This window comes from Amphibalanus amphitrite, unplaced genomic scaffold, assembly GCF_019059575.1.
Source record: "Amphibalanus amphitrite isolate SeventyFive unplaced genomic scaffold, NRLGWU_Aamphi_draft 000376F_arrow, whole genome shotgun sequence".
NCBI classification, from domain to species: Eukaryota; Metazoa; Arthropoda; class Thecostraca; order Balanomorpha; family Balanidae; genus Amphibalanus; species Amphibalanus amphitrite.
The window spans coordinates 415,083-441,016 of NW_024881870.1; the positions used below are offsets into that span (position 1 = coordinate 415,083).

A 25,934-nucleotide genomic window follows, 5' to 3' on the forward strand; every position below is an offset into this window, starting at 1 on the left:
ATGTCCGTCCCAAGTCGCAGAGGTCATTCCCGTCCCATTCACCCAGTCGGTAGTTACCGCGTCCTTCAATACCCAAACACCATCACCATCGCCCAATTTTCGTGGCGCCAATCTCCCGGCGCAGTCTCACGGGAAAATCGACCGTCCCCGCCCCTGTCCCTCACACACACACAAGGTCGACAGTCGCAAACAGCGCGCGGTCGCCGACAGCTACCAAAACACACATCACATCGACCTGCGGACGGGGAGGACCTTTGTGTCCGATGTCGCTCGCCTGTGTTCGGATTTCCAACGTGTCCGATGTAGGACGAAAACACGGCCTCCGGCGTCAGCGCCAGCGCAATGTAATGTCGGCGGTGACGTAAGCACTATACAATTATACACGCGTTTTGCGGCGTTCCCGACATTATACAAAGCTGTACGAGTAAAAACATGCCCTTAGGCTCTAATAGTTAGGCGAAGTTAGTATCAGTAATGGCCCAAGTATCGAGCTAGTGTGCAAGTGTGTTTTGTTTGACTTGCTCTAGCGTCATTGTGCGAAAAATCGGCTAACATTGGACTGTTTGTCGTCTGGAAAGGAATGCAAATTAAACCAATACCCGCTCGCATGTCAAACTTGGCAAAAACTTAGGAAAGGTTATTGCAGAGTTAAAATGAGAAACGCAATCGGAGCTGCTTCACAGATATTGAGAAGCTTTGTCCACGCATGTCAATCTCAAACAAAACGACTTTCGATGACATTCTATGTTCTAGTAATCTTGATTCTACCGTAGCTCGTCACCAAATGAAGTCGTGATTCATTGCAACTCCGTGCTGGTGCCGGATGGAGTGCCTTTGATTTCCAGTACTAACGAGTTTATTGACAAGCGGCACGCTCCCCAAATCACCGGACGGGACTACCCCAACGCAGGAGCCACGCCCTCTGAGCCTGCAATCTACCGAGGCATCGAATCGGCTACCCGGAATCCGTATTGGTTTGCACTTTTAACAATGTTGTGGCATTGAACAGTGGATTGATTCGGTGGAACCCGAAGTCATTGTCACGTACCAACCAATACGACACGTACATTTTAAATGCAGCTCATCAGAACGTATTGACTCTGTTGTAAACGCACGGTTGCCATTTCCTACTCAACACAGTGCGTAACCAGGAAATATGCTGCATTGTGGGCACGGCAGGATCTCAAACGAAATATCAAAAGATCAAATACACCTGTAGCCAATAGGCAGCCCGCCAATTTACCGCAAAGCACGTCACCAGTCGCCTCACTGTCCTTCGGCAATAATCTACACCTAAAACCGCACTGATACCCCATAATTCGCGACAGGACAGTGCCTCTGGCACCGTACCCCGCGGCGGACCGGCAGTCTTCCTTCGAGGACGGAGGAAGTCAGGTAAACCACCGAGTCAACCGCAGTCACGGTGCCGGCCAAGGTCGCACAGCTGACGGTGGGTGCGTGCCTGATGGGCGACGATCGGTGTCGGAAGGAAACTGTGAACTCTTGTGATTGTGTAAACAGCGAGTGTGTCGGACGCATCAAAGAGATGGTTAGGTTTGCTTGAATATGATTGACTGCACCCAGAGCGTGTTGTAACTTATTTTATAAGCGCGATAAACTATGATCGGGACACATGTGCGGCGTTTCGTGATCCAGGGCGCACCATTGACCTTGCCCGCAGTGTGCCTTATCGTGCACCAAGTGTCGTATTAATCAGGCACATATCTCACCTCGTGAGTTGGGAGTTAAAATTGGGTGGTCTTTTGACCTTCAGACGGAATAGCGCTAATAAATAATTAAATAACCATTATCAATAAACCACGCCTCTCTCTCTCTCTCTCTCTCTCTCTCTCTCTCTCTCTCTCTCTCTCTCTCTCTCTCTCTCTCTCTCTCTCTCTCTCTCTCTCTCTCTCTCTCTCTCTCTCTCTCTCTCTCTTCCCCTTTCCTTTATCCACCCCATCTCCCATCCCATCCACCCCCTCTCATCTGCCACTTACCTGCGTAGACCACGATGCCCTCCACGTAGTCGGTGTTCTTCAGCACGCCCTCGCGCAGCATCAGGTTATCACTGGTGATGGGCACGCGCTGCTGGCTCCGCTGGTGGATCACGCTGCCGTGAAACCGGTACAGCTTGGTCGTCGGCGTGTTGCACTCGACCGTGCCGAAAAACTTGCTGGCGTGGAACGTCTCGTGCTGCAGGAGGGGGGGGGGGGAAGTCAGCGAGGTAGGTCACGGGAAACGGGGGCGAGAGATGGGGTGGCATTATTTTAACTTCAGAAGGACCCCTCAGCTCAGGTCGCTTATGAGCAGGGAAACACTCAGACTCTGGGAGTGACATATTGCAAAATACCTCTCCTCTACGCTGCTCTTCAGAGACACTGACATCAAGCCTGAACACCGATCGGGCTATTGCCACGAGGTTAAGGTGTCCACTAGTCAGATAACAAGGCTATGGTGCACACTGCAAGTGCACAGTGCACGGCCTGGGCCCTGAAGGGCTACATGGCTGGGAGCTGGAGCTGGGCGGGGCCACGGTGATCAGATTATCAACTCCAGCACGTGAGCGACATAAATATGAGAATCGTGAGAAGGGACGGAGACGTGGGGCCTCACAGGACGAGGCCTTGAGGAAAGTTATGAGAATACGAGATGGGTGATAGCATCTAATGTGACTAAATAACAAACTAATAGGCAATAACAAGTCATAAATTTCCCCAACAACACAGATATTTGTGTGAGACATATTTCTGCCATAATAATCAATTAAAGATTGTTGCGGTACTGGCGTGCGACTCAGTTATCTAGCGCACGTCAATCCCGGGAGCGATTTCGTCCATCAGTCACGGTCGCACTAGACTCATACCACTCAAGACCGAAAGAACTCATTAGGTATGTGTAATGTTTTGTCCACCAGAACAGAGTATTACGCTACCATAGATCAAACAGCGGTCGATGTTTCAGTGATGCTACCTAAATGTGAAATGATTGCATAGTGCAGTTCCTTCCGGTGCTGCAATGTCATCAGACAAATATCCTAAACAGAAAGCACTTAGTGGAACGAAATCCACGTTCGATTGCAGCGTGATCTACGCTTACGTTTCCGCGAATGCCGGAGTGATATGGAAGGTCTAATGCCACCTGCCAGCTCAATAAGCTACGGCGAAGCGAGGATAAATGATCCGGAGTGTCACCCTACCGTAGTCTGGAAGAAAAATATGCGAAAGAAAGCAGAAGGTTGGTAAAGAACCGACCATTAATTATCATCAGTACATAACAAAGGCCTCTGATATGAGCTGCACCTTGTGTATGAGATATGACGTCATCTATACAAGGTGTATCGATGAGCCGAGGGCAGCCATTGACGTGTCTGATGGCACGTATTGTGCATGTGTCACCGGCTGGTGCACGCTCCAGTGGATACGTGGCACGCGCGTGACACGTGTGACCCACGTGTTAGGCCACAACCCAGTCCGCAACATCGGAAGGTCTTAAAAGTCCTGTGAAAGGCGGACTGTGCATGTTCACGATGGGAGGCGGTGATGGAGAGGCTTTATAGTTCGCCGCTGATATGGATTTGACACTCACAATGGCAGTTCTGAGAACGACAAACAATATAAATGAACAACTAAACAGTGCCTAAGTTATTGTTCATTTTGAGCTCGATCGTTACTGTTTGCGAACAAAGCTTCGTAAATCGTATCAGCTGTGAGCCACGAGGACAACTTACGCAGTTAATACCAGCCTAACATGCCCTAACACAACGATATTAAAGAAGCAAATGGACCCCAGTACGACACTATCGGATCCCGCTCGTCGCATCCAGTAAGGTTACACGAGCAGCAGTGTGAGATTGGCTTGTAGTCACGGTCGAATAGTCATGTTCTGCTATATCGAAAGACTTCCTATGAATTTACTTACACAATATAATGCTCACGGAAACCTACTCAAAGCCACACAATCCCAAACATCCTGGATAGCGCGGTAATCCGAGGAAACTTTGCAAGAACGCTGACCAGTGATAAAAAGATCAAATAGCGCAGCCATACTGATAATATAAACACAAGCAGCTTTATATACGGCTTTTGGCTTGTTTGTTTTCTGGATCAGGCTTGTACACGGCCCGTCAAAGAGTATCAAATTCATCATTCGGGAACAGAACACCCAGTGGTCAACTCATGGACAGAAAACCCTCCTACCAAGAACCAGCCTAAATTCTACCGAAAGACCACCGATTCAGATACAAACACCTCATGGAAATCCACCTACGTAAAGCCACACAAACTCGCAAACAAACCTCGAGACTACCGAAGGAAAATCCAGCTCCCCTCTCCTCTCCTCCCCTCCTATCCCGCCCACCACCCGGCTATTAGTTCCTCCCGGCGCCGCTAGATGACTCTGACCTTGCCCTCGAGGCCGCGCACGACGCGCCGCTGCTTGAGGTTGGTCTCGCCGTCCAGGTTACAGGTATCGATGTAGCAGACGTCCTGGCTGTCGGAGCAGTGCAGCAGCAGCAGGTCGGCCGGGATCAGCTCGTCACAGGAGAGGTGGACCAGGTCGCCGACTCGCACGTCTCGCCACAACCGCTGAACGTAGTGGCCACTGTCCCTGTGGGAGAGACAGGGAGAGACGGTCAGATGAGGGAAACAGGTCGATAGGGGCACTCACGGGGGAGAAGAGGGGAGGTACTGTCATGAATGTGGTTAGACCAGCGCCAATAGCACGAACATCGACGCACGCTAAGTCGCTCGCCGACAGGGTAAGATTAGCTCCGCTCATACATAACCTTCTCCGATATTCGTTCGTTACCTTTGCGACATCTGACCTCACGGGTCACGCACGCGGTCTCTGATATGCATCACTGATAGCTAATAAATACTGTACCCTGCGCGCCCGCGCACGGCACCCGCCTACGGGTCAGTCAGGGTCCGTTTGGCTCCGATGGACCATGTTACATCAGCCGAGTTGGCTCTGAGCGCGGGCGTATCTCTCCAGCTGAGGTCCGAACATGTCTCCACCGACAGGAGACACGCTGACCCAGCTGCCCGTGGCCGGTTAGCACGTCATTATTTCAGTTCGGCCGCGGGATTAGTTGACCCGATCGCTGACCCCACCAGCCCGGTCCAACGAAACGAACACCATCTTGACTACTGGTGGTGTTATCAGAACGCCCAGGCTCCATTGCCAGAGACGTCACTTGAGCTTGTGCACCTTTCGAGAGACCTGACAGAGGTGTTGGATGTCCCTGGCAGTGCTGCCTATAGTAACATTAGCAGTTCCAACGGGATAAGATCAGGATTAAGCACCATGTGGCATTTGATACTCTACTCACCAAGCTCTACCATTGCAAGAAGCCAGTCTTATCTACTGCATTCATCAACGGTATGTATGCTGAGAGATTGCACAGGCTCAACCATTGCCGAATGCAGACACCCAGCAAATGTTGTGAGTAATCTCCATCAGCATGATGTGCAACAGCTTATCATGCTCATCGGCTGTGTGATGATGGCCCTTGCAAGCTTATTTCATTGCCTCGCAGATAACAAACACATCGGACGAAACATAGATAGTGAGGAGCTCCGAGAAGTCATCGCATCATAATGCTAACACATTGGATATACTGATTAAGCCTGATCTATAACAGAGCACAGAGAACTGATCGCTCCGTAGTCCGTAAGCACCATAGCGAGCATAAGAAATAAAAGTGTAGTAGGCAGAGATCAGAGAAGTCACCATTCCCTTGTGTCACAATAGTTTGTGACTGCAGTACATGTAGCCTGCAGCCCGTAGGCACTGCTAATACGCCGAACGAACTCTAAACCGTGTCCCTGATAACGCTGCCCACATTTTCTGCGTCAGTTCCGCACCAATCTCAAAGTCTATTTACTTGACCCGCCGCGTTAGCCGCGTGACGCAGTGTAACTAACTTGCGGCGTGACGCCAAACGTGACGCACGGCGCGTCACGTCCGCCGCGCGACAAGTGACGGCCAATGTTCAGCTGTGGCGGCGTGACTGCACAGTGCAGTATGCACACCACCCGCTACCTACCGAGCGATTTGACAGGCAACACCGCCCCGGTCGCCAATGCCACAAGTCAAGTTATGCAACCCTGCTTATTTGCCACGACGATATGGTGTAAGGCCGTGCCTGCGAACTCTGCACGCTCCCAGCGCGTAGGATGGGAGAACGCCTCGCAATGCGCGGTCCGCGCCTCGAAAGACGCCGCGTCAGCATCCCGGCGGCGGCGCGTTCTGCATGTTGTGTAACTCGGGAGTCGGCGCGAGTGAGAGCGCTGAGCAGAGTGGTACTCCACTCCCAACTGGTTCAGCATATGCAACACTGGGAACGGTGGCTGTGTAAGTGTGTAGCCGAGTACTACAACTAATCTGGACTAAATGGCTAGGTTAGATCTCTGTAGACGGATACAAGCTCGCCTGGATGTCACAATCTGGAGAAAAATAAGTAAAACAGGCTTCCCGGGGAATTCTGCATAAATTTTATGTTTAAAGGCAAAAATTCAAACCACAAACCCTTCATATTCACGCCTCCGTACCAAAGCCCAACAGGCTCCTCCAGAGGTCAGCCCTCCCACTTCTCCCGCGCGCAAACCGCCGGAGGAGCGGCGTCGACTGACTCAGACGTGGTGACATAACCGGATTCCGTCGGCCGCCGATAGCGCCGGTTCCGGACCCCCTCTGGCCGTGTACACAGCGCCAGCTCCGCCGGCATCCGGCCCGCACTGCAGCCGGGTGAAGTGTTCGACCGCAGAGAGATCATCAGGGCACACACAGGCAGCGTGATTAGGACCGCAGCGCTGCAGGACTGCGGGCCTCTCGGCGATTTCGCAGTCACCGATACAGCGGCTAACGCGCACCAGGGACCGTGCACTGTTTTGCAATGCAAAAACGCAAGCCAGACAAGTCAATGCACTTTCGACTGGGGTTGCCGAAGTAAGTCCCCATTGCGCCACTTGCCGAGCTTACAGAGAAACACAGTTCCCATCTATGGGACACAGGCAGTCGCCCCATGTCCCACTCCTTTCCCAGCGTCAATAATAACTAGGTCTGGGGACTGAGGGGTTCCCATCCATGGGACACAGATCCCTTCTTTCCCAGCGTCAGCGAGTAGCTCCGTTCGGACTTCGGCGCCTGAGCCACAGTGGTGACGTTCACGGGTGGAGAGGTCACGACAGGGGTGACGGTCTGACGTCAGAGGTGACCTGTGACTTCAGAGCTCAGTTCAGCCGGCTCTGCATACAAGCCGACATGGCAGCAACTAGAAATGTCTAATTACGCTCACTGTTTGCTGTCTGCCGCGTGGATGCTCGATCAGAGAAGCATTTTTAGAGTTCCCGAACCAATGCTAAACTGGAATAAAGCAGGTTATAACCGTGGTCGATAATCCCTTGACGTTCTCGGAAGGTATCGCAAGTATGGGCACCATATGACCTCTACGCTTCTGACCTCCACAACACGCATTGCACGCGATCAGGCAGATCCTGTCCTGCATTAACAACGGAACACCGCTTACTTTAACCAGTGAAACACCGCCTGGTGAAGCGTCTTATTGGAAGTGGCCGCCCTCCTTTCAACCGTAGTTAATTCCCGATAAACATTTATCGCCGGGAGCGGCGGTGAGCGAGTTACGCCCTCGTAAAGTCGCTCCCATTTATAAGTGGGCGCCGCCCTCTCAGAGTGGGCCGCGCAGCTCGGCGGCTCCCACGGCCTCAAAGGTCGCCTGACTGATGACCTGCGTGCAGTGTCACCGAAACTAATGACGCGGTGCGGCGGAACAGTGCGACACTTGCAGCGGGGCGGCGCGGTCATTGAGTGCAGGGTCGATAGAAGAGCTGTTAGACTCGGTACAATGGGCGCCGTATGGGGCCGTCGAGGTAAAAAATGACATATGAATATGAATGGAAATTCAATTTGTCGATGGTTTCTAAGCATCGTGGCAACACATATGCTTGTTAGTGATCCTATGAAGGGGAAATGTTATTCAAGAACACAAGCCTCTACGAGTCAATCCACGAGTAATGAGTAAGTATCTCATCATAACATCATGTGTATAGACTTTCACCGAGGTCCCACTCCCAGGGACAACCGCCCGTTGGCCCTTGCATTACCGTTCCCTGTTTAGGGGCGTCTCAGAGGTCCTATGGCACATGACATTACAACAAAGTCAAACAGCCTGGTAAGGAAAGGACGGCCACTCACGATGGCAACCATAAATTCGCCAGCGTCCATGGCACTGCCAGACACAGCACAAGGACACCGGATAGCTCGGCATGCCTCTGCACCAAACATCTCTATCTTACAGGCATGTTTGTACACTCGCCAGGACGAAAAATACCAACATTAGCCACCATCCATTCTAGTCAATTCCCGAGCCAGCTGGCGGTATAACAGCCCGCGTCTGTTGGTCGACCTCGCCGCTTCGCTCGTTATGCCGTGGCGTTCTACTGTATTCATCCATGCACGGTTCCTCCATGAATTACATCGTCCGTCCACAGCGGCCATTCGAACCCAGACAGCATGAGAGGTGGCGCAAATTACGGCCTCATCACTGCAGCCGGCTCGTGCCATTTTCAGCCCGTAGAAAGTGACGGCACAGCGCCGCCTTATGCGGGCGGACGGTCGGTCGGGCGGACGGGCGGGCGGAGTACCGGGTCATGATGAGCGGACACCTCGCGTGTGACGTCATCGGACGAGTCACCCCGCAGGGGACACCACGACGGCGGCAGCGGGGGTTCTCGGGAAGAGACAAACATGAGTTGGTGACGTCATTTCAAAAACGTCATACTGATGCTTTACGGACCCTCGTCTGATGCCCAGGGACTCCCCCTCTATGCAAAACACCCGCACAACTCGCAGGGGTGCTCGGTAAGTGAATAACAAATCACTCGGCTCTGACAGGCCGCACGGAGCACTGGAACACCTCAGCCGTGTCTCGAGTACCCGGGGAATCCCCCACTGCCGTCTCGGTGCGGTCGCGGCCCCAGCTCAACACCGAGGTCAGTTCTCAGAGGCACCGAGGGGTGGCTGAGACACCGGAGGGTTCCAACCGCCACCTGCACCGGCTGGCAGTGGGGACGGAAAGGCCGGGATGCGGAGAGGACTGGATCTTGGAAATGTGAATCACAATCGGTTAGCGCTGCGTTGAACAGTTGAGGGGACGGCCTTTATCGTAGGAAAACGCGCTGATTCAACAACCAATAAAATACCTATTTTCTATTCGCTAAGAATGTACCCGTATTGGCCGTATTCCACCCTCTATCAGCCACGTCAATGCCCACAATAGTCTGCAACCTTGACAGCCAGAGCCCAGACTCCGGTCGGATCCACCCTCAATCCACAGAAGCTGCCGACGGCGCCACCCACACGGCACACCGTGAACGAAGGGGTGACGCCAGCAACGGTACACAGAGTGAAGGTCACAGTCAAAGTCACCTGCCAGACCTCAGAGGTGTAGAGCTTTCTGAGACTTTTGCAACTCCGGCATGCATGCGGTGGGAGAAAAATATTGCATCAGAGGCCTCCTTAGCACCCGACACCAGCAGAATGACTGTGGTGCAAAATAGCTCCTCCACTATTTTAAATCCGACTTTATTTCAAATGACGCAACATCTAAACGTCACCGCGCTATTTTCGGTGACGTTGACGGAAGGTCACGTGACTGACTGCCGGTCACGTGGTCTAGGCGGCCCGGGCCCAATTATGACGCCTTGGAGTGACCGACACCACTTGCTGTCGACACCGGGGCCCGGAGCGGGCGACACGTCACCCGTCGCGGCGGTGACACTGATTGAGTGCTTAGGAGAGCACGCCAGCCGGTCGCCTGTCGCCCCGGGCATTCCATGGGTCACGCAGTGGGTTTATAGCCTCTAACCAGGTCTCACAGCCTCTTATACTCATCGCCCTAGATTCAGTGTTCCACCGCTGAGCGATCGTGCCCTTCTTGTCTCTCAGTTCTCTGACCGTCTAGCGAGTCTCTCTCATTGCGTCCCAGCCCTCTTCTCAGCACCCGCAGCCACAACTCCAAGTACCGGCCCTAACCTCCAAGGCCGCTCGTAAAGATACGGCCCACGATGAATGTGGTTAACACTGCCCAATGACAGTAATACCAGCTACGCCTGAATACGTTATGCAACGAGCGGGTAAACAATCAACTAGTTGCAGTACAAATGAAGGGCATTCGTCATAGCTCATTCAGCAGAATGGTTTTCAATCGTGAACTATATACTTTACCTATGGGACATGGAATATGGATCGGCGAATACTAATGAAAAGCCAAATTAACGAGTAGAAGGCAGATGAGTTAATTCATTTCAGTGAATCCATTACCTAATCACAAAGCTCACGAAACACGAAAAACCAGCAACGAAGAGCAGCTGTACACATGTCATGTAAAACGAAGGAAAAATAAACGATTTACCGGATCATAGCTTCTAATCCGGCTCACTAGTGTCGGTCCAATGGCACACAGTGTCTGTCTGTCACAGCGGGGATTATTTGCACTAAGTCTATCGCATGAGGCGCCGCTGCCAACATTCCTACCGGTCCTGAAACACGTGGTTGTAGTTGCACATCGACACTCCTCCAAGGCTAGAGACGAGGTTACCCCAGACATGGCTGACAGGCCGCGCTGCCTACTGCTGAGCCACATCCAAGAAATCAGGGATAATCCATAAGCTATCGGTGACTAAGCCATCCATATGTAAACGGAACATGGCAAAGCGAGTCGTGCGGCCTCGGTTGGGTGTTTAGCGCGTCACCGACTGGGGAACTTCGCCTGGAATGGTGTTTGGACGACGTCATACCGCTCTGTGGCACGCTGATGATGTTGAGTGATAGTGCTATTGCCACATGGTACCAGAGTTTGTTTACAGAGGGTCCAAAGGCGGTCTCACTCGGCCTTGCCGTTTGACAAACTGGAATGCAACTCGGCATTGCAGGCTAATTAACACCGCTGGTATGACGAAAAATCCGTCCGTGAAATGCGCCACAGAGCAGCGAGGCCAAGGGCTGGTGAGGGCTACGTGTTCTCTCCCGAACCGAACGTCGGCACTGCAAATAGTGAGGGTGCCTTCCATTGGTGTACTTTTTTCACTGCAAACATTGCCGGATCGTGACTGCCCCAAGCCGTGGCAGTTCATCTGATCAAACTCTGCAATAAATATCAGAGAAGGGAATTTCAAGCACGCTTTCAGCAGCGCCGGAGTAATTACTGCATCGAGTCGACGGCAATCTTTTATTCATTCTTTTCATCGCTCGTCGAACAGCCTTGCAACAAAGCAGAAAACCCTCCACTATAAAGAGCCGTCCGTCGCTTGGCTGCTCACAATCAGGTCAAAATCGACCCAAATCGAGCCGTTCCCAGCTCAGCCGAGCCGCGCGCGCAGAGCGTCATACTCCACTGCACCGGGACGGGTCATACGGCCCGGTCCGTACTGAGTGCAGCTGCACTCAGAGACGGAGCGCAGAGCCGCGGCCACGCTGGCAGCTGTGACGTCATCAGCCAGCTGCCAGCTGTCAGCGTAACATGGCGCCCGTCTCATAACGGAGCTGCTACCAGAGATATGCGAGTATGTGCGCGCTTATCGTGGGCAGGCCTTTATGAAATGACCGAAACTTCGCCGAACTCTTACGTGGTTGGGCTACTTCTTTCTATGAAGAGACTACGACGAACTACGTCGGACCACACTATACTTAATGCAGCTGACCTGCTGCATTGCATTTCATCTCAACGTGTTCGCGTCAAGCAGCCCGTGCAAAGGCGTCACACAGGGGCTGAACGACATCAATCTCCATGAACTCTGAACAAAGACGACACTGCCTGTTCTCAAATACTTGAGACGCATATCAGCACATATCGTGTGTGACGGAAACAGTTCGACCACTTATGACACGTCACTAACCACCTCCGCCGATGTGCGACACCAGGATCCCACCGACCACCTCACCGCTCAGTCACTGCACTGGTGTGCGCTCCAAGGTCAGCCCCGTCCACCGCGTAAACACAACGGATAGTCACAAACAACAGAGGCATCTAACCGGGCCCTGAGCTGCGGGGATCGGTATTCAGATTCTCTGCAGACAACAGCCGCTGACGGCAACTGCACGGAGTAGCTTCTAGTGTGCATGCGATGCAAATAAGCAAAATCCGGACAAAAAGATCCGCCAAACAGAGATCAATCGCTAAATCAACATGTCACTTCAAACACTAAGCCACAAAAACCTTACAAGAGCCACAGGAGTCCGACTGTCCAGTGCCAACCAGCTATTGGCACGGGGCGCAAGTCCCATGCCAAATGAACCGGTCACTTAGCCAGGGGGTCAGGGGCTGGGGGTCAGGGGATCTCTGGGGCCACACAGCTGTTCAGGAGGCCCAGTTGGAGCTGTGCCAGCCGCCCGCTCACTCGCCGACAGAGAGCGGGCCGAGCCGGGTCGGAGCCGGGGCGGGGTGAGGGAGGGGGCAGCCAAACAAACCCCCATCAGCCGCCGACGAGACGACTCAACACACAGCCAGCGGCGGCGCTGTGACGTGCTCACAGACGGCAGGGCAGCGACAGGCAGACGGCCGCGGCCGCTCTACAGTTCCGTCAGAACGCCACGGCACCGACCTGTCAGCGCCCGACTGAGAGGCTGGCGGTGGTATAGCCGAACGGAGCGGGCTGGGGCCCACCACCGCCGCCGTCATATTTATGCGGAGCGCGGCGCCGGCTCCGACGAACACAGGCCGCCGCCGCCGCTCCGCCGCGCTCGCCGACGCCACCGTTGCACGCTTGGTAGCCGCTTGGCGTAGGAAAGCACGCTTCTGTGTTCAGACTCAATAGACAGCCAGTGCACCTAGCACAGATGTGATGTCCGTCACCCATCGCTCGGCTAAACAGGAGGGAGGCGGGGATGTCTTACGAGGGAGGATGGACCCGTCTCGAGATAGGGCGAGTCAAGGCCACCGCTACACTGAGGCGACACACGTCAGCTCCGGGCTAGACAGGTGTCCGACAAATCGATACCGCCCAGTGAATGGTGATACAGGTACTACAACTCAGTGTTTGTTTTACAATCGAATCCTCAGAGTTATGAATCCTATCAGTTCACCAACGACAATGCCTCGACATAATCCAGCTCAGACTGACTACCAGGGCAATGTTCTGTAAGATTCACAAATAATCTCTCTCTGTAACAGACTCGCCAATAATCAGTCAGCCTGAGTTAGGTATGTCCTACTTTGGTTCCTGTTCCGATGAGCTCGAACGCTGCCGGCATCTGTGCCGGATGTTGCACAGAGCGATACCGGATACGGCACCGCTAGCGGCGGTTCCGGCATGTCCTGACAGCACGGTGGTGCATCCGCCATAGGGTGGACCCGGATACACCACATCTGTGGATCCATATCTGTCACTGAAAGCTGTGCGAATTCGGATTCGCGTTCGTCTGGATCCGGAACCGCCAGTTGTGTATGTGGGTCACCCTTCTGCGAGCAGCACTTCAGGTTTGGCTGCCCAGTGAGGTCGGTCAGTTTCGGAGGCCCGCACGACTGCTGGGCATTGGTGCCTGACGGAAGGCTGCTGCTGAGCACATACCACTGATACCAGTTGCTAAAGGTGGAGTGCCAATACTTGACGATTGACTACTCCCTGTTCAGCGTTCAAGACACTAATCCGATGATAAATCCCGGATAGCTGACTATCCCTCAACGTCGAAACAGTCTGGCGATCAACGATGACAACGACAGAATCAAGGAAAAAGAACTTGAGCCTATTTCAAGCCAAACGGCACACACCACAGACGGCAGAAGGCTAACAAAGTACCATCCGGCACACGTCTGACGCTCGGTCGTTCCGGCCCGGTACACCACCTCACGCAGTACCGTCCAGATGAGGTCGGAATGGTGCTCGGCCGGCTCAGAAACCGGTCCTGGATGAGGTCTACAGAGCCAGTTAGACCGGCCAGTCAGACCGGCCGGCCAGCATCAAAGGAAAGGTAACTCTAACCTAACCTCAGCTGTACCACGCACAGACGTGCAAGCTCAACACAACACGTCCCCAGCACGGCACGTAGACAGCCAGCACCACTGCCGATGGGATGTTATCGTGCTTCAGGCTTGTCACGACCTTGACTAGACTCTGGTCGGTGCCAAAGCCAATCTCACATCAGTTATCATGTCAGCAACATCCTGCAACGACGCTATGTTATTACACGTCAACCACTCGAACCACATACATCTCCAAGATGTGGGAGCGGCAGGTTAGCAACACCTGGCGTTGCGTCAAGTGAAGCCATGCATGGCAAGACGCAGGTCAGGCCGCGTTGGGCAACAGAGCCCACGATAAACCCGCGGTCGAGGCTCAGAGGCGTGAGAGAACCGCACGGCCCTCGAGCAACGAGCGCCATGCACGCCACCACTAGCCTGAGCCGGGTGGCCTCGACTTGGCCCGCCGGCAATGGGCGCAATGGACGCATTGAGGCTGGGGGGATCCATGTGATCGCAAGGCACCTCGCAGTTGCGATCAAACGTAAGTTGAATCGGAACAGATATTGGAGGGATCCATCACATCGTAGGCTAAGTAGATACGCAAGTTGTATCGCAAATGGTGAAGATACGAACTAACTTTACGAATCTTCTCGGTCGATCGGAAGGCCGATCGTAGCGAAGCTTTACCTCTTTCTCAAGAGAAAAATATAAGAAATTTTCAAAATTTTCACAAAACCGAAATATATGTTAAACAAATATGGTTGATGAACACGTGTGCAAAATTTGAAGTCGATTTCTTCAAAAATGGCTGCGCTAGAGCGTTTTAAATTTACACGTTGAAAACGGTCACTTTCACGTCATTTTTGTAATTTTTTTTTTCAATTTTGAAATTTAAAAAATGTTTTGAGCAATTTTTCGCGTTAATTGCGAAAATCTGACCAAAACATGTATCGCACCATCAATGATCCGATACGCCATCAGAGGCCGCGCCGCGGAGAGGTGGGCGCGGCGATACCTAGGCCGCGTCAGGGGTTACACTGGTGTTCGGGAAGGGCTATGTCAACGCGAGGCAGGCCGCGGGGGAGCCGGTCCGTATTTGTCGGCGCCTAGCAGTGCAGCGGTGCGTTTATGGCGGAGGGAGGGGAAGCGGTGTAGTGTCGGCAAGGCCACACACAGGAGAGGGCACACGGGCCTCCCCCCCCATTCGAGTTGGGGCCCCTAATCTTTACACCGCCGAAGACCATGTAAAATGAACTGAAATAATGATTAAAAAGACCGGGAGGGCCCATCTCGTTCCCCAGCAGGCCCATACGAGTCCATAAATGCCCAGTAGCGCAGCCAGGGGTATTGTGGTGAAGTTTCAATGGCCCTCAAAAGACCTCAAAGGGCCCACAGATGGGTTCACCGGGTCCTCAGATGGTCTCGAAGGGCCCTCGGTTAGCGTCAAATGGCCCTCATCTGGTGTCAAAGGGCCCTCAGATGGCCAAATGAAGGGCCACAAGATGGCCTCAAAGGGCCCTCAGATGGGTTCAAAGGGCTCTCAGCCAACGTTAAACCTACCTCAGAAGACCTTAAAGGGCGTCAAAGGGCCCTAAACCTGCGTCAGAGGGCCCTGAGCTTGCGTCAAACGACCCTCCGAAGGCCTTAAAGAGTCCTTAGCTTGTGTCAGAGGGCCCCCAGCTGGTGTCAGTGAGCCCTCCTCAGCTGGCGCCAAAAGTCCATCTGAAGGCCTCAAACGGTCGTCAGCTGGAGTACAACGGTCCTCAGATGCCGTCACGCGGCCCTCAAAAGCCTCAAGGAGCCCTTATAAGGTCTCAAAGGGCCCTCATTTGGCCTCAAAAGGCCCTCCGCTAGCGTTAACCGGACTTCAGAAGGCCTTAAAGGGCCCTTATCTGGTGTCAGAGGGCCCCCAGCTAGTGTCAGAGGGCCCCCAGCTAGTGTCAGAGGGTCCCCAGCTAGTGTCAGAGGGCCCCCAGCTAGTGTCAGAGGGCCCCCGGCCCTCAGTTGGCGCAAAATGGACATCAGAAGGCCTCAAACGGTCCGTAACTGGAGTCCAACCGCAACGGTCCTCAGGTGGCGTCAAGCGGCCCTCAAAAAGCCTCAAAGGCCGCTTAGAAGGCAGCAAAGGGCCCTCATATGACCCCAAAGGGTCCTCTGCTGGCGTCAAACGGACCTCAGAAGGTCTCAAAGGGCGTCAAAGGGCCCTGAGCTCGTGTCAAATATAAAAGCGCCCTTAGCTGGTGTCAGGAGGCCCCCAGTTGGTGTCAGCGTGCCCTCAGCTGGTGTCAGAGAGCCCTCAGTTGGCATCTACTGGCCATCAGAAGGCCCCAAACGGTCCTCAGATGGCGTCCAACGGTCCTCAGCTGACGTTAACCCGCGCCCGGCTGGGGGTCCTGGATTTCCACGCCCTGCTGGGGGGGGGGGGGGTGTTCAAACACCCCCCCTTGTAACTCGGCTCCTGGGCCACGTAGCGATACGCGGAAGGCGGCGTTCGAAAGAGCGTCAAAAATAATGACGAAATCACTTCAGTCAATTTTTTGGTCAGGTCAAAGGTCAGGTCACCAGAGGTCATTGAAGGCAAAAATTCGCCGATTTCCAGGTCGAATGTCGAAAATTTCCAAGAAGCTAACGCATAACTCGAGAACCAATAGAGCTACAGCGCCGCGGAAAAGCGCATTCGATAGCCCTTTTAACGCCCTTTCTGAGTAATTCTCTCAGATTTGACCTAACGTCAACGGTTTTGCCTGCAGGGGGCAAAAACTGCAAAAATAGCCGATTTTTTCGGAAACAGTTTTTCTGCAATAACTTTTGACCCAAGCCTTGTACGAGCTTACTTTTACCGGCATTGTGTTCCTCTCGTTAAGACGCATCGAATGAACTATAAGTTGACCTTGAAAGGTCAACTTGAAAATTTGACCTCAGGTCAAGGTCATGACCTGACCGGAAAGGGTCATGTTGCATATCAGTCGATCCGTATCGTCGAGCTGAACACATCTAAGGCGTTTTCATCGCTCTAGCATGCCTCTATCAAAAGTTATTTGCGAAAAACTGTTAGATACCATTCGTGACCTAAGATGACCTCAGGGCATAAACAAGGGTCACAGACACCATTTTCATGTTCATTGTGTCTAAAACACTTGTAATTCGGTGTTTGGGAGTGTTTATAATGTCTTTTGTCCAAAACAGACGCTTTTCAATTTTCTCCCATTGACTTATAATGGGGAGGTCGCAAAATTGACCTGACCTTAGGTCATCGATATCAAAATTCTGAGATATACATTTTGTACATGCTATTACTCTTAGCAATCGCTGAAAGTTTCAAAGCGATCGGTCACTCGTCGTAGCTATGACAGACATTGAAACTTTTTATGAGGTGAGGTCACTTCAAGTGACCTGGTGACCTGACCTTGAATGACCTTGGTCTGAAATTTTCACAACATGTGTAGAATTGATGTATGATAAGGTGTACCAAAAACGGCGGCGCGGAGCGCCGCCGTTTTTGAGATATTCGCGAAAAACCACAGGGGGGGGGGGGGGTGTTCAAACACCCCCCCAGCAGGGCGCGGGTTAAGAGGCCCTCAAAAAGGCCTCAAAGACCCCTCGGCTGCTGAAGAGGCCCTTAGCCTCAAAGGAAACTCAAGAGACGTTAAACGGCCCTAAAAAGGCTTGAAAGGGCCCTCTGCTGGTGGCAAAGGGCTCGCATATGGCATCAATAACAGCTTTGTCAAAAACGGACCTGAGAGACCTTGCCGGTCCCTGGTTATAAGGGACTCCTGTCTCTTGCAGTAACCTGAGTGGCCCACGTATACTGAGGGGCCCCTGGTTATTGAAGGAGTCCCTGGTTACTGGAAGGACCCCTGGTTATCAGAGGGTTCCCTGGTCACCTGGTGGGTCCCTGATCAATTGAGACCTCCCGATCATCTGAGCGCCCCCTGATTGCCTTGGTCTTGGCGTTGGCGTACAGTTTAAAGTCGTCGGCACACTGCGGCCTCCTCTTTCTCAACAAGTCCCTCTATTTCTTCTGCAGCGAGGGCGATTTCGTCAAAATACTCCTCCATCGCGAAGCCTCGTGCGCAGACGCAGTCTTCGGGGCGCTCGCTGCGCCAACTCTTGACGCCAACTGACGGGCTCCAAATGGAACAGATTGACTCCGAAACGAACGTGGGAATGCCGACACATGATCCCTCCAAATTTACAGAGGAGGAGATGTCCCTGACAGCCTATTTGCAATAGGGGTCACTTTTACACTATAGACGTATGGGGAATTCGACCTTATCGACATGGTACTACGAGGTCAGCTGATCTGCTTGGCATTTAAATCGTAGTAAAACTGGCATTTAAACGCTGCGAAACAACTTACGTACGACGTAGCTCCGATTTGCCGCTCTTTCTTTTTCATCCCTCCGATTTTCTTCCGATCAAGAGAAGTTTCGTACCGAGAGAAGTTTCGCAGCCACGTCCGATATAACTTACGATAGCACGGATCCCCCCAGCCTGAGACATTTATCAAACGGTCACCTCGCCGCTTGTCGACGGTAGGCCGTGAAGCGGTGACCGGTCGCCGTCGGCGCCGGAGGGTGGTCCACGGAGGAGGCTGGCACGAGGCCAGGACACGGTGTGAGAGCTCGGGGCAGTGCCAAAACGCCATGTGTACGGCGAGTGTCTGGCTTGGCAGTATCTCACACCGCGGCACTATACGGCGGCGTCAGGAGGCAACATTCCATGCGTATTTCACAGCTTCTGTGCGGCTTGTCTAAGCACCAGTGTAATGTATCATTGAGGGCATGAATCACCGCGCAGCCACGCAGCTGCGACACACCTCTAAACTTCGCTCCGCCTTGGACCGCCCGCCGCGGGATGACATCAGCCAGGTCACTGCCCTCTGCAGGACACCTCGCGGCTCCTGGCACCGATCGCGAACATTCTCAAACACACGCACCAAGTGTGTACTACAGGGTAACTAATGGCTAAACACATGGCTGACCTGGATCTTTGCAAGCTGGATAAACGTAAGGAACGTCGTGGTACGCCATGCTCTGAATACGTGCCAGTGCGGACAGGTCCACTGTTCATCGCGAACTCGAGGTGCACGCTACAATGTTCTGCGCCAGCTCAAAACCATCTCCTGCACAAACTGTAGCCCGGCGCTGATACCGCCGAGACGCAGCGCCGAGTGCAGGCGTACTCGGCTGGCTGGGACGGGAAGCCATCTAACCGAGGAGGCCAACGTACCCTCACACCACGTCACTCGCTCCCTTGGCGGAGGCGCCGGGAGCCGGAGCTAATTCATCACGGTGGGTCGTCAGTGCCGCCTGCTGGCTGGGAAGTGCAATTTGTGACGCGTGACGCCGTGAATTGCTACTGTTGAACAGTGCAAGCTTCCGCAAAACGGGCCCGGCGGGTCAGAAAACCTGCTAATTTTACCGCCATTTATCTCACACAAGGAGTATTATTTCATAACTACATAAGCCGGCGTGCTTGAAAGCTGATCCACTAACTTCGGCTACAGCCGAGGCATGTGACGCCGTGACGGTGTACAGCTAACGCAAACTGACCTCAACAAGAAGTCCGGGACGCTCAATGATTCACGACTGACCACCGCGCTCGGAACGCCGCGGCCATCAATTATCAATTCGCATCCACGTCAGAATCTGCAATCATCGCAGCAGCGTCTTCCCGTCCCTCCCACACCGGTTTCTTTCAAGGTCTGAAGGTTCGTCCGTCTCAAGCTCTGCAGCTTCCCCGCCAGCTGCAATCTGTCACTATCAGCGGCACGGCGAGGCCAGACTCGCGGCTGAGTGATGCGCCCTGCACAGCTGCCGACCTTGCAGTCGAAAATAGAGACGGACGGCGTGAGCCACAACACTCCACCTCCCTCCCACCCCGCGCTGCTGAGACTCAGAACACACGAGTGAAGCGGTCTATCTACATCACCTGTCAGTCATCGCATCCAGGACACCCACGGCACTAATCCCCCATGGTCAGACACCATTTCCGCCGCGGTGCCAATCACTAATGGACGTCCACTATCGCCGGCGATTGCATGATGGTCGCCGATAGGTAGTGTCGCCCGGCCCAGTCGCTCCCGGAAAACCCCTGGACGTTCGGGACGCAGGAACGGTCTCTGACGTCAGTACAACCGTGGTAAAGGTGCCGTTAACTTGTGACGACATGGTCATAGGTTACGCCGTGAGGCACGCACACGACACGGGTTATGCTAGAAAAGTGGCACGTCTGGGGTTCACGAAGCACGACACATGCGTAACTGCGTTTATCCTGACTAGTGCAAGACATTTTGCGGGAATTCCTTTTACAACCAGACCCTATTTTCAAGGTTTTGTGTCAAATTGTTCAGCTGCACCACAGCTAGGTATTGTTCAAAACTCATATCAGATCCCGCGGGTAACACATCCACTGGGAGTACCTATATGAAGCTCAGCACCCATCCAGGCGAGCGATCAGTGTTATCAGTGCCCGGGTCACGCGCCTGGTGTACTCCCCTCCCCCACCTCCCCCCTACGCGTCCGATCGATACTGTACCTATACAGGTCAACAGCTGGCCGGGTTCGCTCCCAAAACACCACCGCCACCCACCACCAGGACCAGCCCGGTAAGTTGCGCAGTCGGCAATAGCCTAGCCCCAACCGTTTGCTAGTTTTCATGTCGTACAGGGCAAGTTTACGACCGGCCGACTTTCACCAGGACTCATGAATCTGCCAACGCCGAGTGGCGGCTTCTGCACAGCGCTGCCTGCTGCGGCTCACGGCCGACGCCCACACCTGCCCTTCGCGGCCGGGGCGAGCGACGACCGGCCGACTTACTGCGCCGCAGGTTCGAGCCGGTCAGGCGCCGTCGAGGGTGCTGAAGGGAGAGGATGATTGGGAGGGTGAGATGGCAACTGACGAGAAGCAGCCGACGGGCTCGGGGAGGGAGGGAGGTGACACAGACTGTGGGGATTCACCACACGGATGCGACTTCAGTGAGGAAGTAGGGCGATCGGAAGATGCATCCGGTTACGATGGATTGTAAGACCATCGACATAAATGACAGCAACGGAAGCTCTTACATACGACGGGCGTCAAGCGAATCCAAGCAATTTGTCAAACCACGGAGAAAGCGTCTGGTGACTTTAAACAGCATACCGTCCCCAGCCGTCACTCAGTAGGGAATCCCACAGCTGGACAAAGCAGAACCCCCACCCGCGGTGCGTCACGCCGGCGCGGCCCTCCGCCCTGCTCTCCAGACCACTCGGAGCGCGGATTGTGCGTCACTAGAGGTCATCTGAGCCGCAGCGGCGCGCTCTGTGTCCTCTGAAGGCACCGGCGCTATCCGACCGACCGACCGGCCACGTGGGGACCAAATTAGGGGAACCGCTCGTAAAACCGGCCTTGGGCGGGCCGCCACGGCTGTTAGAGCCCGAGCCGAGTGTCATCTTCACACACGGCGCCGGGCGAGAAGAGATGGGAACGGAAACGAGGGCGGAGGCGGAAACGGGGACAGGGACGCAGCCTCCTCACAGGACGGATCGGCAGATGGGGACGCCAACGAATGACTCGAACACAGGGAGCAGACGGGGTGACCCTGACACTTGACAGCCGCCAAACCAGCGGGACAGAGAGTAGTGTGGCGGAAAAACTGCCGACCAGCGACTGAACCAGGCCGTACTGCAGCAAACAAACCCAGAAAGTCGGCAAATACACAAGCGACAGGGAGACGGCGACCGAAACCGGACCCGGCCGTGACGACTCCGTTTCTACAACAGAGACGCATCAGGCCGGATCCAAACGGAACTCGAAACGGCCTGGAAACAGATAGATAAATGGCCCTGCCAAACGAATGGGCTGTTTTGGAGAGGCTTTGAGTTGTCCGACTGGGACGCTTGTTACAGCGTCGCTCGGTCGTCGGCCAACAGAACAGCGGTCGATGGATGTACGACCTTTGTCTGGGTATGCCAGGCGTCTGGGAAGTCTGGGCCCCCTGGCGCCAGCGACAATAGAACTCGGGGGGGGGGAGACATCCTAAGGGAAGGAAGACACTCTGCATGCATCGACTAGCGCGGACGACACGTCGCGAGCGTCCTAAATCAGCCCAGCATCCGGCCTGTTTGTCTGCCTGTCCTCGTACTAGCGTGACTACTTCCGTCAGTTTCCGACGTTATCGCCAGAGTGAATCGCTATATGCAATAGCGCCAAAGCATGTTCCGCTATATCGGCCAAATATGCTGTACTAATATACTTGTACATTGCATAGGCCCATTTCGTCGTTATGGTATCCAGCCTTTAAAAGCGGACGCCAACAGGAAACCCATTTAAGTTTAACTTATTCAAGGCGGAGTATCTCAATTCTAAATACCTACACTAGAGCTCCATACAACTATACATAAGGTGCAGGAGTTGACAAAAAAAATCGATCTACTGGAATGATGCTTTGACTCAATGAGGTTTCGTTAAGCCGGCATCTCACTTTCCTCCTATTTTCTATTCAACCTTGTCTATTTCAGTTTAATTCCTCAGCACCCACCCCCAAAGATCCTGTGGGTATTTTGGTCCATTGACGTTATTCCCTCAAGTACAACAAAGCGCTGATCATGCTTACTGCACAATCGTCCCAGCGGACTCATCGGCTTCGCGCACTACGGGGACCATTCAAAGTCGATTTCACTTACGACGGGGCGTGCCGTGTCCACGTAGACGGACCTGCGCTGCGCACAGGGATCGATTTGTGGTCCGAATACGCGCACCAAACGGTTCACAATTCAGGGCCAATGACTGGTGGGACCGGGTGTCTCACGGCAACCGTATCAACATCGCAGCACCCCCGCTGCAGCGTACGGACACAGCACGTCACAAAAGCGAGGCTCGAATGTTAAATGCGCGCTTACTGTGCAAAGGGTATTAGCCTAATGGCCATTCAACTCCAAACCGATCATGGTTCAACTAAACATAAAACTGAGTCAACTTTTGAACACTCAAGCCACGTTGACTTGCGAGTCATGCCGAATGTCAGTCACTTTCGAGGCATCAAACCCATCCCGTCCGTGAGCCGGCATCCATTCCGCTCGTGAGCACCTGACCCGGCTACCGTCCTGCCATTGTGAACACCGGCCGCCTGCAACTAACAAGCAAGATCGGTATATCAGCACGGTACAGACGATAAGGGTCAACCCATGCATGAGTTAGCAATAAACAGTTCCAGGCGAATGCGGGTCACCTCACAAATTTGTTTGCAAATGCCAGGCAAACATGGCTACACGGGTCACCTCGGACTAATTTACGAACGACAGCCAAGTGCTAGCGGCAAGGTGTAAATATTCCAACTGGCGTTCCTAACGGGTATATAATGTATATTATGCGTTGATTCTTCAATATAAACACTACAAGCCAATAGACCATTGTATATTTGCGCTTCCTTTTTACTGGGACTAAATACTTATGAATTTAGCAATACCAGAACAAGGACTGATAGTCACACAATCATATTTCATTTTGTCGAAACAAACCCTGTGACATGACTTGGCACGAGTGTGAAAACCGTCACACAGTGCATACCCACGATGCTCTGGTGAGAAGGCAGCGGTAAAAAAATGCGCAGTAGGGTAACAAGGCGATTGTGTCAGAAGAAGCCGTGAGCCTTTTGTCAGCCACGCGAATGAAGCCCACAACAGGCAATTTCATGCTGAAGCCTCATCCTGCAAAGTGAAATATTGCCGCTCAAAATATCATGAAGGAGCTGTTAGCAGCACATCAATCAAACAAAAATATTCTGGCCCCAAATTAAATGCAAAAGGCGGCAAAACCAAGGGTCAGTAGGTATAGGTTCGGGGTTCCTCAGATCTCATAGGCCCAGGCAGGGCCCAGGATTCAAAATACACATTACACATGCAGAGGTTGTGCGTAACCTATCCACGCAACTGGCCGTCGCCACGTCACTCCATCTGGACCGGACACAGTACGTGACAAACAACACAAGGTCGCCTGCCGGGCGGTGCTCACAAAAAGCGGCTGTACCGGTCCACGCAGTACTTCAGAGGCACTGACGGCCGGCAGGAGATCACTGTCACCTGAATAGACATCGATATAGGCAGGGAGACAGGCGAGGGACGTGCAGGAGATTGGGACGACAGAGAAAGGTGAGCATCGGCTGATACCGAGCTGGACATCGCACGGGATTAACTGCGACGTAGGAGAGGGTTAAATCACAATAACAATGGCGGAACTTGAGAGAAGACAGGTGCGTGCCCATCATAAAGATTCAAGAACAGTCGGTGATTTGCTGTGTGAGGTTCTGCAGAAGTACAATGGGCTAGGTATGTATCAAAATTATGAGCCATTGTGTTCCCGATATTGGCTCAAATCGGTCTCGACCTCTCATGTTTACCCGATGCAGCCACGTCCAGTGGTGGCCGTCAGAGGCCCCTGTTTACTCGAACACAACTGGGAGGTTCTGCATGCGCGGAACCAAGGTCACTACACCATCCAGGGCAGACAAGAGGCTCTTATGGATCAGCCGCGGGCAGTCGTCGGCGTATTGAATTCGCAGAGAGACCACAGAGGGCCCACGGAAAGGAAAATGAATCGGTAATAATATCGCAAAGAACGAGAGAGGCACTGTAACAATATGGGAGGGTTACATCACGGAAATGGAGCAAAATTGTACACATACGCGGCACACACAATACCAAGAACGGAGACCCAAGACTCGGAGACTGTAGACACGACATCGCTGCAACTGAGGGGTGTGGCTTCACTCTCAGTCACGGCCGGGCCGCGAGGCATGGGACCGGGCTGGGCACGACGGTCGGGTCTTGGAGCGGAGAGAGCTGTCCGGTGACCGTAAGGAACCGGCTCTCGGTGCCGAGGCCCGGGGAGGAGAGGAGCGGCACCGGAGGCCCACGCAGGGGCCGCAGTGCCGACCGGTCGACCGAGCTCGGTAAGGGAGGGGACACAGACCGGTTTGTTATCTGATATCGAAAACACCGAGCTGGCTAAAGCTTTAAAGACTTACCCCGCTCTCTCGGATGTTTGCAGGTAATGTGGAAGGTATTATTGGTTCTCTAATCGCCTGAGAAACGCCTAGGATAAGTGAACTACCTTTGCAATGCTAAGGAGCTGAGATTGGTCATACTGTTGATTTGAGATAAACATTTTCGATCCAGTTCGTATTTCCTTGTAAGTTGTAGGAAATACGAGGAATGCCAGTTTTGCAACAACTGCACGTAAACATTTGAGCAGTTCAACGTTTGCATTCTGCACTTTTTTGGGCGAATTCAACTTCAGTCCCTCTTCCACCTCAAGCTGCAGAGCCTCATTGACCATACCAAACACCCAAACACTTACATATCGCACAAGGTTCACCCGTTGCACCACTACTGATCTCCAGAACAGGTTTACAACAAACAGAGTGCGGAGCCCGTTCCTGAAAACTCCTCGCGCCGTCTCACAATGGGAAAATCCAGCACGCTGCCTGGTATACCCGCCATGAGGCGATGTGACGTATAACCACGTGGATCCCAAAACATCCACCGTGCCCTTCGGAGACAGGAGAAACAAGTTCATCACGTGATCTGTGAGCCGCGTCAAAACATCGGAAACCATCCCAACCATCCCAACCGACTGCAGCCTCGAACACTGGAGAACATATAACGCACCCTGGTATAACGCCACCTCGCACTGATTGAAGCCTATTCACCCACCAGCCCCACGCACGCACAACGACGGCGCGGCGGTGCAGCACAGGCACCCTGCGCAACGTAATTCGTCTTCACCGGAGCTAAGCACCACCTTCAACGGCCGGCTGCGGCCCGCGGTCAGAACAGATGACCCAATAAAGTGACTGGCTGCATCAACAGCGTCCGTATTTGTGCTCCACACCGGCGCCTGGGGACTGCCTCCGCCACAGCTGGCTCCTCGGGGCCCGTTCGACCGCGAGCCAACCTCTGACGTCCTCAGTCGCCCAC

General features: G+C 53.5%; 1 protein-coding gene across 1 annotated transcript in view; it reads right to left on the reverse strand.

The window, feature by feature from the left end:
• LOC122389924 (phospholipid-transporting ATPase VA-like) overlaps nucleotides 1-25,934 on the reverse strand; it is a 65,476-nt gene that overhangs the window by 23,692 nt on the left and 15,850 nt on the right. The window contains exons 3-4 of the mRNA XM_043382430.1: nucleotides 4,401-4,605; nucleotides 1,998-2,193 (exon numbers count right to left, since the gene is read on the reverse strand). Coding sequence (XP_043238365.1) covers nucleotides 1,998-2,193; nucleotides 4,401-4,605 — 401 coding nt within the window. The remainder of the gene's footprint in view (nucleotides 1-1,997; nucleotides 2,194-4,400; nucleotides 4,606-25,934) is intronic.